The 12,025-nt window shown below is 39.6% G+C and overlaps 1 protein-coding gene across 2 annotated transcripts in view; it reads right to left on the bottom strand.

The window, feature by feature from the left end:
* The window catches only part of GASK1B (golgi associated kinase 1B), a 47,244-nt gene extending 36,068 nt beyond the window's left edge, over positions 1 to 11,176 (bottom strand). The window contains exons 1-2 of one of the 2 annotated variants that reach the window (XM_020994069.2): positions 10,910 to 11,176; positions 8,542 to 9,658 (exon numbers count right to left, since the gene is read on the bottom strand). In XM_020994069.2, coding sequence (XP_020849728.1) covers positions 8,542 to 9,418 — 877 coding nt within the window. In that variant the 5' untranslated portion in view covers positions 9,419 to 9,658; positions 10,910 to 11,176. Of the gene's footprint in view, positions 1 to 8,541; positions 9,659 to 10,396; positions 10,458 to 10,909 lie in introns of those variants that run through there. The other variant, XM_020994070.2, reaches the window with a different exon arrangement.
* Between the last annotated feature and the right edge of the window lie 849 nt (positions 11,177 to 12,025).

The raw sequence follows: 12,025 nt of genomic DNA, 5'->3' as shown, positions 1-12,025 counted from the left end.
TGCAATTAATATATTGCTGAATATTCTTTGCTTCCTGGACTCACTAGCACTGATATGGAAGTCAAAGGTCTACTTCTAGTTCAGGATCCTTACTGGTAAGGAGCAGCATGTAGGCCCAGAACAAAGGTATGGCTATTGTCAATGGCCAAAGACAACTATATACAAAGTAAAACTGTAAATTGCTTAGACCCAATGAGGTCAAAGCAGCTTGCAAATTTGTGGAAGTCAGCATGTTTCTGAAAGCACTGCAGTGCCAGAGCTATTTTCAAAACTCCCCTATGCTCTACTAGACTCACCTGTCAAGCTGGAAGCAAGACCAAGTTATGCGATTCTCTTCTCCCCTCCACCCTCTCTCCAACATCACCTAGCAACGGATTGTATTTTTATCAGAACCTATCAAGGTAGGGAGGATAAAGCAAAGGAAAATAAATACCCCAAGATGATTGTCTCTTCTTTTCTATCATAATAAGTATATGGCAGGTTGAGAAACAATAAGACTTTCAATGGGAGCTTGTGGAGTGCCTGTGGTTTATCAGCTAAGCAGTCATGACACGCAGAATTCCTGGAACCAGCCACCTTCATTTAACATGACAGCTCTGTGGCCATAAAGCCTCATCCTAAAAATAACACAGGCATCATGTATCTTCCATGCTGGGCATGAATAATACTGGAGTGCTAAAGGCTGCCCCAGCAGTGTCTCTTGAGATCATTCACACTGTTAAACAGACTATGAGGGTAAGTTTTGGCAGTATTGTTAAATTGTTCACAGAAGGGGGTTTTATTTTATTTTTCCTCTGTTCTTGGCTTTCACAAAGCCAATGTCAGTTTTATCTTTTCTGAATAAATTTCAAGCTACTTTGAAAACATTTTTGTTTTTGAAAAAGCCATCTAATTGATGTCAGAAACACAAAAGAATGCATCCAATGATCTTTGCCATGGACCGTGTAGAAGCAACACTGTCCTTGATCTGAAACTCTGTAAAGAACAGTTTGACACATACACGTGGTACATTATAACATGGCCAATACCACTGATAAAATTTTGATTTCTATGTAACACAAGCCAATGCTGATTTTTAAAATTGCATTATTCTAACCATTTTGGAGAACAATTTGGAACTATGCCCAAAGATCTATAAAACTGTGCATACCTTTTGATCCAGCAATATCATTGCTAGTTCTACATCCCAAAGTCAGCCAAAAAAAAAGAAAGGAAAAAGACGTATTTGTACAAAAACAGTTATAGCAGCTCTTTTTGTGGAGGCAAAGAATTAGAAATTGAAGGGATGCTTATCAATTGGGGAATGGCTAAACAAGCTGTGCTGTATGATTGTAATGGAATATTATTGTGCTCTGTGACAAGCAGGATGATTTCAGAAAAACCTGGAAAGACTTACATGAACTAATGCATGGTGAAGTGAGCAGAACCAGGAGAACATTGTACACGGTAACAGTAATATTGTTCAATGAGGAATTATGAATGACTTAGCTGTTCTCAGCAATATGATGATCTAAGACAATCCCAAAGGACTAGTGATAAAGCACACTATCCACCTCCAAATAAAGAACTGATATTGTTTGAATACAGACTGAAGCATGCTATTTTTCACTTTCTTTCTTTCTTTCTTTCTTTCTTTCTTTCTTTCTTTCTTTTTCTTTCTTTCTTTCCTTATTTATTTATTTTTCTTTCTTTCTTTTTCTTTTATGTCAACCTTCCTGTACAAAATGACGTAATTGCACATATATAACTTATATTTGATTGCTTACCATCTCAGAGAGGGGGGAGAGAAGGAAGGGAGAAAGGGATAGAATTTGGAACTCAAATAAAATGCTAAAAAAATAATTAATTATAGCTATAGTTTTCCTAATGTCAAAAAGTTGCTTTTTTAAAATAAAAACATACATTTCTAAGCGTTCACAGCTATATATGTGTTTGCCTTTCTTCCTAACACGTAAGTATCATGAATGTTGAATGTCAAAATGGATTAAATTTATCTGAGAATAAAGATGAAAAAGGAAGATAAGGCATGTAACTTCTCTGGTCTTCTCTGGTTTCTTTACCTATAAAATGTGAAGGTCAAACCAGATTTTGTCAGAAGTCCCTACTAGGGGATCACCTTTATGATTCTAAACTAGAAATCATCACTTAATAAGATATCTGAATCAAGATTATGGTGGAACCACTAGGGCTTTGCCCCAGGGCACAAAAATTGAAAGGATACTAACAATACTTGCAGTCTGAAACTGCTGGCCTCGGCATCTAATTAATAAAAGTTGTTTAAAGTGATCAGTTCTAGGAGCTTTCTTCTCCTGGCAGCTGTATCCCAAATGAATTCCTTTCTAGCCTAGCCCTATCCACCCATACACAGGCTTCCTGTTGGACCAAGGATAATACTATCAGAGATCAAAAGCTGGAAGGGACCTCTGAGACCATCTAGTCCAACCATCTCATTTTACTAAGGCCCAGAAAAGTTAATCAGCTTACCCAAGGTACAAGGGCACATAAATAGTAAGCATCAAAGGTGGTATTTCAACCTTCGGTAGCTGACTCTAGAACTCCTTCCAATACACACGCATGCACACATTGCATACATGCACTCAGAGAGTGTTTCAAAATTGCTTATCCCAAGCCCAAGAATTACACGTTACAGTTGTGTGACATGGGTTATAATGTCTAAAGTTGGTTTCTAGCTGGAATTATACCATGCTACAGTTTTATAGTTGAAGAAGTAGATTCGTCATTTCAAAGACCAAATTAAAACCATCTCCTTAAGACTGAATTTCAGTTCTTTTGGTCAAGTAGTGAATAAACAAATGTTGGATGAGAGGAGGCCTGATGTAGTGGATAGAAAGCCAGTCTTGGAATCAGAAAAGTCTGACAGTGTGACTCTGGGCAAAGAATTTACGCTCTCTTGCTCCAGGAAATTCTCTGGGATTATAAATTGCATTGTTACAGTGGGTTTTCTCAACTGGAGTTCCTTGGGCCAATGAAATCACAGGTTCAATACTTCAATACACAGTTACACAATCACACACCCACATAGAAATCAACCCAATGGTGGCTGCTAAGTTTTATAGTAACCACAGCCCTCTCCCACACCACCGCTAAGTATTATTCTTTCATGGTTTGCTTTCTTCCTTTTATACAATTCCTGAACAAATACACCCTTTCTCTTTTCTGTGATAAAGTCTGGGGTTCACTTCTCACTAAATGTTCTATTAAAAGGAACTGTGGTTACTATCATTGTGTGTGTGTGTGTGTGTATGTGTGTGTGTGTGTGTGTGTGTGTGTGTGTGTGTGTGTGTGTGTGTCTTATGTGTTTGTGTGCATCCTGATACTTCGAGATCTAGGTCGCATAGTGGAAAGAGTACTGAACTTATAGTCATAAAGACCTGAGTTCAATTGCTTCCTGAGAACCTTATTAGCTGTATGACCCACAGGAAAGTCACAATTTCTCTCAGCCTCACTGTCTTCTACTATAAAATGGGGGTAATCATAGCATCTATTCTCATAAGCTTATTGGGAGAATCAAAAGACATAATATAAGCAAAATGCTTTGCAAACCCTAAAGTACCATATGAATCTTAGCTGTTATTATTATGAGCATAAATTTTGCTTTGTAAACCAAAAAACATCGTAGATACATATGTGCATATGTACATACACACACATATATTTAGCTATTATTATGTTATAAAGTGCTTTGTAAACCTTTGAGTATTATGTGAATGTTAGCTATAGTTATTATTATTATATGTGTAAAGTGCTTTGCAAACCATAAAGCATCATAGATATATATATAGCTATTTTTGTATTATAAAGTACATTACAAATCTTAAAGTATATATGAATATTAGTTATTATTATTATATTATAAAGCATTTTGCAAACTCTAAAGAGCCATATTAAAGATAGGTATTATTAAACATGTAAAGCACTTTGCAAAACTTGGCTAAAAATTTTAGATATTATTATTATTACATGTGTGTGCATATACATATAGATGTATATACACACTACAGTGTTAAAACCCAGACTTCTTACAGATTTAAACCAATTGCATATTCAGTGACAGAAGGCATGGCCCAGTCTGGACTGAACGAGCTGCTATGTGCTTGGTTTACACATCCATATCTAGCTTTAGTTACTTCAAGTGCACTGATGGTCAACATTAGACCTTACTCCTGTTAGCTTTCTGTCTCAGCCACTGGGAGGGTTCTAAAGTAATCATACCACTGATTCCTAACTTAAAGGAGAAGAGGCTTTTAAGGTTACATCTCCCCATTGTATGTGTATCTATATTTCACATATATTTGGATGCTGTGCTTTGAGCATTCATATTATAATAATAGCATTTATCAAGCAGCATATATGCAAGGCACTGTGCTAAATGCTATTTACAACCATTATCTCATCTGATCTTCACAACAATCCTGGGCAATAGGTGCTGTTATTATCCTCATTTTACAATTGAGGAACTGAGGCAGACATTGCTTAAGTGATTTGCCCAATGGCACCCATCTAGCAAGTATCTGAGGCTAGATTTGGTCTAAAAAGCTCCTGACTTGAGGACCAGCACTACCCACTGAACCACCTAGCTGCCTGTCATTTTTATAATCTAAATGTTTAACGGATCTGCAGTCTTGATGGCTTGTTTCCTCCACTAAACCAAATAACATTCTACTTCATGGCTGTGGCCCAAAACGTGCAGGTATCCAATTTTCTTCTCCACTATTAGCTAGGTTTTCCCCCGAAGGAAAGACTGCCTGCCTGTCATCCAGGCCGTATGTGAAGCCTTGCCAGGTTTGTAGGGCAGACCAAAGCTTCTGCTCTGCTGACGTGTCTTTGAGAATCCCAAGTTACATCCATATGAAAATAAGGCATGTAAGGACTTTTGTGGAGGTAATTGAAGAAAAAGAACCATCCAAAAAGTGGGAATAAAATAAAAATATAATAATGTTCTTATAATAAGATAAGAGATATAAGATAAGAGATATAAGAATAAGATAAAAACATAATATAATAAGAAGAGCTCACACATATTGCACTCTAAAGTTTATTAGGGAGACAGCAAGGGATGATGGGAAAAGCAATGACTCTGGAGTCAGAAGGCCTGGCTTCCAATTCTGCCTCTGGATAAGTCATCAAACCTCCCTGTGACTAAGGATTTTCTTCTTCCCATCTCTACATTACACTAGCCCTTGTCATCATCTCCCATTCTTGCCCCATCCTCCTGTCTTTGATGAAGAGAAGGCCAATCTCTTCCCTGAGGCCAACCCTTCCACATCCACCTCTGTTCATACTCCCTCTAAAAATCTGCTCCCATAATCCTCTCCCTTTCTCCGTATCTTCATTCTCTCCCTCCCTATTTACTGGTTCTTTCCTGGATGCCTATAGACATGTTCAAGTTTCCGTATCCTTAAAAAAATACTCTAAATCCTACCATCTCCCAAGCTATTCTCCCTTTCTCAGCCAAATTCCAACCAAAAACCCTGCCTTTACTCCCTCTCTTCTCATCTCTTCTTAATATTTTGCAGTCTGACTTCTGACATCATTGCTCAACTAAAACAGCTTTCTCTACAGCTACCAATGATCTTTCCACTGTCAGATCAAATGGCCTTTTATTAATTCCCGTCTTGCTTGCCTTTTTCTGCAGCTTTTGATATTGTCAACCAGCTTTCCTCCGGGATAACCTCTCCTCTGGATTTTCATGACACTGAGCTCTCCGGTTCTCCTCCTACCTGTTTGATCATTCCTTCCTAGTTTCCTTTTACTAGACAATCATCCATATCATGCCCTCTGTGAGTATTGTCCAAAGGTCTGTCCTGGGACCTCTTCTCTTCTCTCTAAAGCTGCTGTTGTTGAGCTCATCAACTCACATAGGATCTGATTTTCATCTCTGTTCTGAGGACTCAGAGAACTATATTTCCAGCTCTTGAGTTCTAGCTGACCACCACAAATTGCCAGTTGGATATTTCAAATGGTCTGCCTCAAATTCCACATGTCAAAAACACAACTTATCTTTCCTCTAAAAACTCCTTTTCTCCCAATCTTCCCTGTTTCTCTTAAAAAACAAAAAGACTTCTCATTTCAGCCACCTAGACTTGCAGCTTCAATGTTTCCTTGACTCCCCATTCAATTTTTTTCAATGTACATACCCAATCAATTGCCAAATCACGGAATTTTTTTTCTTTACAACATCTTTCATCTTCTGTCCCCTTTTCTATACTCATTCAGCTATTGCTCTATTTCAGGCCATCATCACCACCCACCTGGTACTTCGAAATACACTTTTTTTTATGGAGCTCACAGCCACAAGTATCTCCCTACCTCAGTCCCTGTGCTACAAAGCTGCCTAAGTGATTTCTCTAAACATGTCACCTTTCTGCCTCCACCAGCAATTGAAAGCTCCAATGGCTCCTAATTATCTCTAGAACCAAAAATAAACTCCTGTGTTTGTCATTTAAAGCCCTTTACAACATGGACTCTTTCCAATTTGAATACATTACTCTCCTCTACGAACTTTATAATCCAGCAGTATTAGCCTACTTTCTGTTCCTCACACACATGCTCCATTCCCCACCTCCAGGACTTTGCACTCATTGTCCCTCATACCTAGAATGCTCTCCCTCCTCATCTCAGACTCATAGAATCTATGACTTCCTTTAAGACTCAAGTGCCACGTTCTCCAGAAGCCATTTCCCAGTCCCCTCAGCTGCTCAAGTCTTCCCTTCAAAAGTTTACTGTAAAGCTTCTTGGGATTCATCTGATATGTACCAATGTGTGTATATGACGTTTCCCCCATTAGAATATAAGCTCCTTGAGAGTTTATATTCTAATATTCTAATAATCTAATTCTAATATTCTAATAAAATCTAAAATTTGTACAAAAAAGTAAAAATAATGAAAAAGTTGACCAGAAGCATCCTAATTTGAATCAGCATTTTGGAACCACTTCATGGATAAGATTTGGGGTCTGATTATATCCCCTGGCCTGGTATGGCAGTGACACAGTGCTCTTAGCTAGAGCTCTCTCCATATGCAGTGATTGGGCCCTTTCTGGATTGTGCCAAATGGTATACAACCTACATAGAGGATTCACCCCACCTCCAAAAAAATTACAATTCTAGAATCAGTAATGAAAGGGACTTTGATTTTTTGTTTTTTGGCTAGGTGATGGAGTTAAATGACTTGCCCAGGGTCACACAGCTAGTAAGTGTTATGTGTCTGAGGCCCAATTGGAACGCAGATCCTCCTGAATCCAGGGTCGGTGCTGTACCCACTGTGCCACCTAGCTGCCCCATGAAAGGGACTTTGAGAGGAAAACTAATTCATTCTCTTGCCTTTTAACTACACGTCAGTCTTCCAAGAAGGAAAACTACCCTATTTTTAAAGGCTACTACCTCATAGGACAATGAAGATCAAATGAAACAAGGTGGATGGAGGGGCTTTGAAAACATCCGTATATGTGGAAGACATTGCAGCAAAGGGCCCATCCTGATTAAGTCTCAGGAACTGGATTCCCAGGAGTGCCAATGGCTATTCCAGCTACTCTACACTAGCATCTTCCTCCAATGCTTTAGTGTGATTTAGAGGTGACCCTGGTCCTTGATAGATTTGCACCAATGGAGTCCCAGAACATGGGTTCAAATCCCACATCTTACACAACCTGAGTGACCTCAGGCAAATCATTTCACCTTCTCAGGCCTCAATTTCCTCAATTGTAAAATGAGATTATATGGTTCTAAGGCCCCTTCTAGCTTCAAGTCTGAGATCCTGTTTAAAAAGTTCTGGCAGGAGCTATTGATTGGAAAGGTTTCATGTACTAGCCTATCCTCACTAATTTTGGAGAAGTTCATGACCAGGTTGGTCTCAAGCAAATGAATTCATCAGCCACAGCAAGTCTCCAACACAGACTATTACACTGTGGAGGAATTCTTCTTGATGCCTGTGAAGGTAGTGCCCACACCAGAAAAATGACATCTTGGAAAGACTGAAGGTATTTAAAGTGGATTTGCTTGTGTGTTTTAATGGTGTAGTCTGTTAACAACTCTGCTTGCCAGCAAATTTGTTTTTGTATTTTGCTCAAATCCAGAGCAACGGTAGGTTGAACTTAATTCTCTTCCATTCTGTCTTTAGTAAAGGTATTCAATAATCCTTAATATACTTAAAAACAATAAACTCTGCCCCTAGGTTGTTGATTAGGGCAGTCACTAACTCTTCCCTTCCAGCCACCTCTTCTCCCTAATTACCATTGGATATAATAAGCTTTAATAAGCCACTGGGAAGTAGACTGAGATCTCTAGGGGTGCCCAATTAGCCAATGAGTTCATTTTTTTTCTCCAAAGCCAAACTTCTCTGAAACTCCCATAGTCTACTAAGATATTAATGAATGATAACTCTATGGAAAGAAATTCTGCTGATGTTGTTGCTGGCCAATAGAGAAATATGAGCAGGGAAGACCATTTAGAAAAATAAAGAGAAAGAAAGAGGAGAAAAATCTAAGAGTTCCCAGAAGCTGCAAAGGGAGAGAAAAGTTACCTTGAATGAACTCAGACTTCCTGCTCACAGATGGCAGGGTTCTGTTGAGGCCCAGGATACGGTCCAGGTGGAAAGCAAACACCTCACTCATGTCCAAGGGTCTCTTGAGCAAACCACAAGGACTGGTACCACAAGAAGGCCATTTGTTCTTCGAGTTCCCCTCCAGCACCAACAAGCGGGCCCCAGTCCAAGAAGGCAATTCTTGGATGTCTCCAATGGCACTGTCCGCCAACAAACGCATCCCACGGATGTCTTCTTTGCTCAACCATGATGGGGCACTCTCACTATATATCCTAATGTTGCTCTCTACAGTTCTAGGCAATTGGAGGGCTGGTCTCTGGGCCAGTCTCCAGGGACGCCCCCAGCCCCTGTCCACCTGTTCCTTGTGGACATCAGCATCTGCTGTCACTGCCAGCCCATGGGGCCGGATGGATGGTTTAGTCCACAGCTCCTGTCTCTGGGATAAGGAGGCCAGGGCATATTTTTTTCTGCGCTTGGGCTTCACTGTACCTCGAATGTTAGCAGGTTTGCTCCTCTTGGAGCGTAAGGTGATGTAGACCACATTGGGTTGCAGGGTGGTCCCATTTCCTTGGCTATCAGGAGGTGCCAGTGTGCCATCCAAGGGCAATTCCAGAAAGGGTGTCCCAGCAGCATCCAGGTTCCGGTGTGGCCCCTTTTCTGGTGTCCTTCGATGCTGGGGTGACACATGCCCAACTTGGCTCACCAGGAAGCCCAGGTAGAGAGCACAGGCAGTCCCTAGCAACAGATTTCTCCTGGTCCTTGGGCGTCTGCTACTCCAAAGCCTCAGCACCCTTGGGATGCACAAGGAGCAGACAAACCAGTTTATGAGTTCGCCTGGCTTGTCTGGGCAGGTCATTTCTCCGGTGCATCCACATGGTGAAGAGACTTTAAAGTCTGCAGACTGCTCCAGCTGGGATGATACATGCTTTCCAGCATTCAGCAGACCCCCTTCTTTGATTCCTAAGTAGTCTCCAATGAGTAGTGGCGGAAGGAAAGGGTTGGGGACGGGGCTGGGAATGTTTTAATGACTGTGAAACTTGGCCACAGCAAGCTTCTGGATTCTTATCAGCCTCCCCAAGGGAAATGTGATTTGTTTCTGAGAATGAATGGAAACAGAATTAACTGAGTCACCAGCTCAAACCACTCCAGTTCCTCCCCTACCAGAGTGAAGGAGATGAAATTGACACTCTTTTCCTTTCATAAATATACCCACTAATTGTTGAAAAAACAAAATTGAGAAGAAAGCAAATGAAAAACCCAAGATTCAAGTGCAGATATGACATAGAGCAGTTCCCAAATCCAAGTTAAAATAGAATACCCACATCAAAGAGCAGATTGCCACTGCCAAACCAGAATCAATTATTTTTGTACTGAATGTGCCTGTCAAGCACTTCTCTTTTTGGTTCCAGAAAATATATGACACAGGTAATGGACAGTTTCTTTAATTTTTTTTTATGTGCTGCTGTGACACATCTGCATTAAATACTTTTGTATTAATTAGGTTTATAGCAGCTCCAAATATAAACATTTAGATTTTCAGAAGCATGCAATCTTCATCTGCTCGGACAGAGGTTTCTTGACATTTTCTTCATCACCTCACATTAAAAGAGCTTAGTACAGTCAAATCACATACTGATGCCTTGTAAAATTAGTTATGTTTTTCTCCTATCCAGTCACACAAAAACTCAGCTGGTTTTTAAAAATATACTATTATTATTATTATTACTACTATTATTCCTTTCCTGTCCTCCAAAAGTAATTGAAAAACAAATAAAAGGGGACATTGGTCTAATTTTCTTTCCATTAGAAAAAAAAAAGTGATATGCAGCCTTACCTATGCAGCTGGTCCCATGCTTTGCTCTAGGAAAGTGGAAGTCCCTGACACTAATGCAAAGAACTTTCTAAAGGCTGAAGTATGTAAGTAGAGCACATTTCATGGGCAAAAGTAATCCACATTTCAAATATTTCAATCTAGCGCAAATACTCCTTAGAAAATTTACTAATTGGTTATGTATGTATAAACTAGACAGCGATACACTCTTATGAACCTCATTTATCTTTTTTTCCCCTTAATACATATATTTTAAAACACAAAACATCTTTTTTGAATTGTGAAACAAACAAAAAAAAGCCCCAGGGGATGGACTAGGTTTTATTTGAAAGCACATTCCACCTATTCCTAACTCCTGAGAGCCCTCTAGTGACCTGCTAACAAATAGCCGGAGAAATCTCAACCAACAAAATTAAAGGGATCAAAATTATTTTCTCAGCCTTATTGAAGCATTCGCAGGGGAATAGGTGAATTGTTAGGTCAAAAATGTCACCCAGCTCCCTCAGCCATACCCACCTGGTGATGAAGTCCCGGAATTAAGAAGCACCAAGACTGCCAAAATTGCTCTGCTCCCCTCATCATTCCTGCCACTTTAAAAACTTACTTTTCTTCCCCCACTTTAGTCCTGGGGAAGAGAAAAAAAAAAAAGGTCCAACTGTAAGTGGGGAGAGAAGACCCAGACTGGAGGAAGAGATCAGAGAAAATGAGCAAACCATGAAACAGTGAGCTCCAGAGCTGTATATGAGCAGGGGAAAGGCATTTGAGAGTGTGCACTTAGGCACCGGGAGAGTTCACATGGAGAAGTTGTGGGATGTTTCTGATTGGAGACTTTCAAGAGTAGGTCAGTGATTGGTCTGGAGAATTAGCAGGTCTCAGCACAGAGGCAATAGCTTGTTAACCTGGGGTCTCTTCCAGTCTCGTTTCTTGAGATTCTGTGGCAAATAGGATCAGGAGGATGTTAGGATTTTTTTTTAAATAGTTTATGCTAACTGGAGGATGAAAGAACAAATAAAAATCCTTAAGATTAACATAGTGAACATATTCCTAATCATTCCTTCTGTTTTAGTACAATTATAAAAGGGATGAGAAGAATTGAAGAATACATAGGAAAATAAAATAATCAGCTTGTAAGTGGTAAAATTCCAACAAATTTGGCAAGATTTGTATAAACCCCTCTAGAAAGACTAGAAAGTCTGTTTGCCAAATGGAAGGAGGAAAACGATGGACTCCAATTTTTACAGCAAACAGACTAGCAAGTTCCTGTAAGTTTTGGCAGTGAGATTAAATAATCACACATTGTGAGTAGCAGATTTTTTACACCCCTTAATTTTAGTACCCTCTGCCCCTCTCCCCCCCCCCATTTTTTTTGCTTCAGAATTTCTTAAAGTGAACTTACAAAAGCACTGTGTTTCATCACTGGAGTAAGGCAATCACTCAGTTTCACCAATGGAAAAAATTAATCAACAATTTTCAAGTATGTTTTTAACTTTTGAAAATAAAAAGAGCACAACCTCTTTAAGAATTAAAAGTAAGCCGGGCAGAGGCTAGGCTGGAAAGTTCAATAGACTGTTCTAGCTGATAGAAAGGGGAACAAACAAATAAACCAAAATCATTCAGCAGAAGCAGGGGAGA

The sequence above is a fragment of the Phascolarctos cinereus genome, unplaced genomic scaffold, assembly GCF_003287225.1.
Source record: "Phascolarctos cinereus isolate Bilbo 61053 unplaced genomic scaffold, phaCin_HiC Scaffold_9;HRSCAF=440, whole genome shotgun sequence".
Classification (NCBI taxonomy): domain Eukaryota; kingdom Metazoa; phylum Chordata; class Mammalia; order Diprotodontia; family Phascolarctidae; genus Phascolarctos; species Phascolarctos cinereus.
The sequence above is the reverse complement of the archived record's forward strand: the minus strand, read 5'-3'. Positions and strand labels throughout refer to the sequence as shown.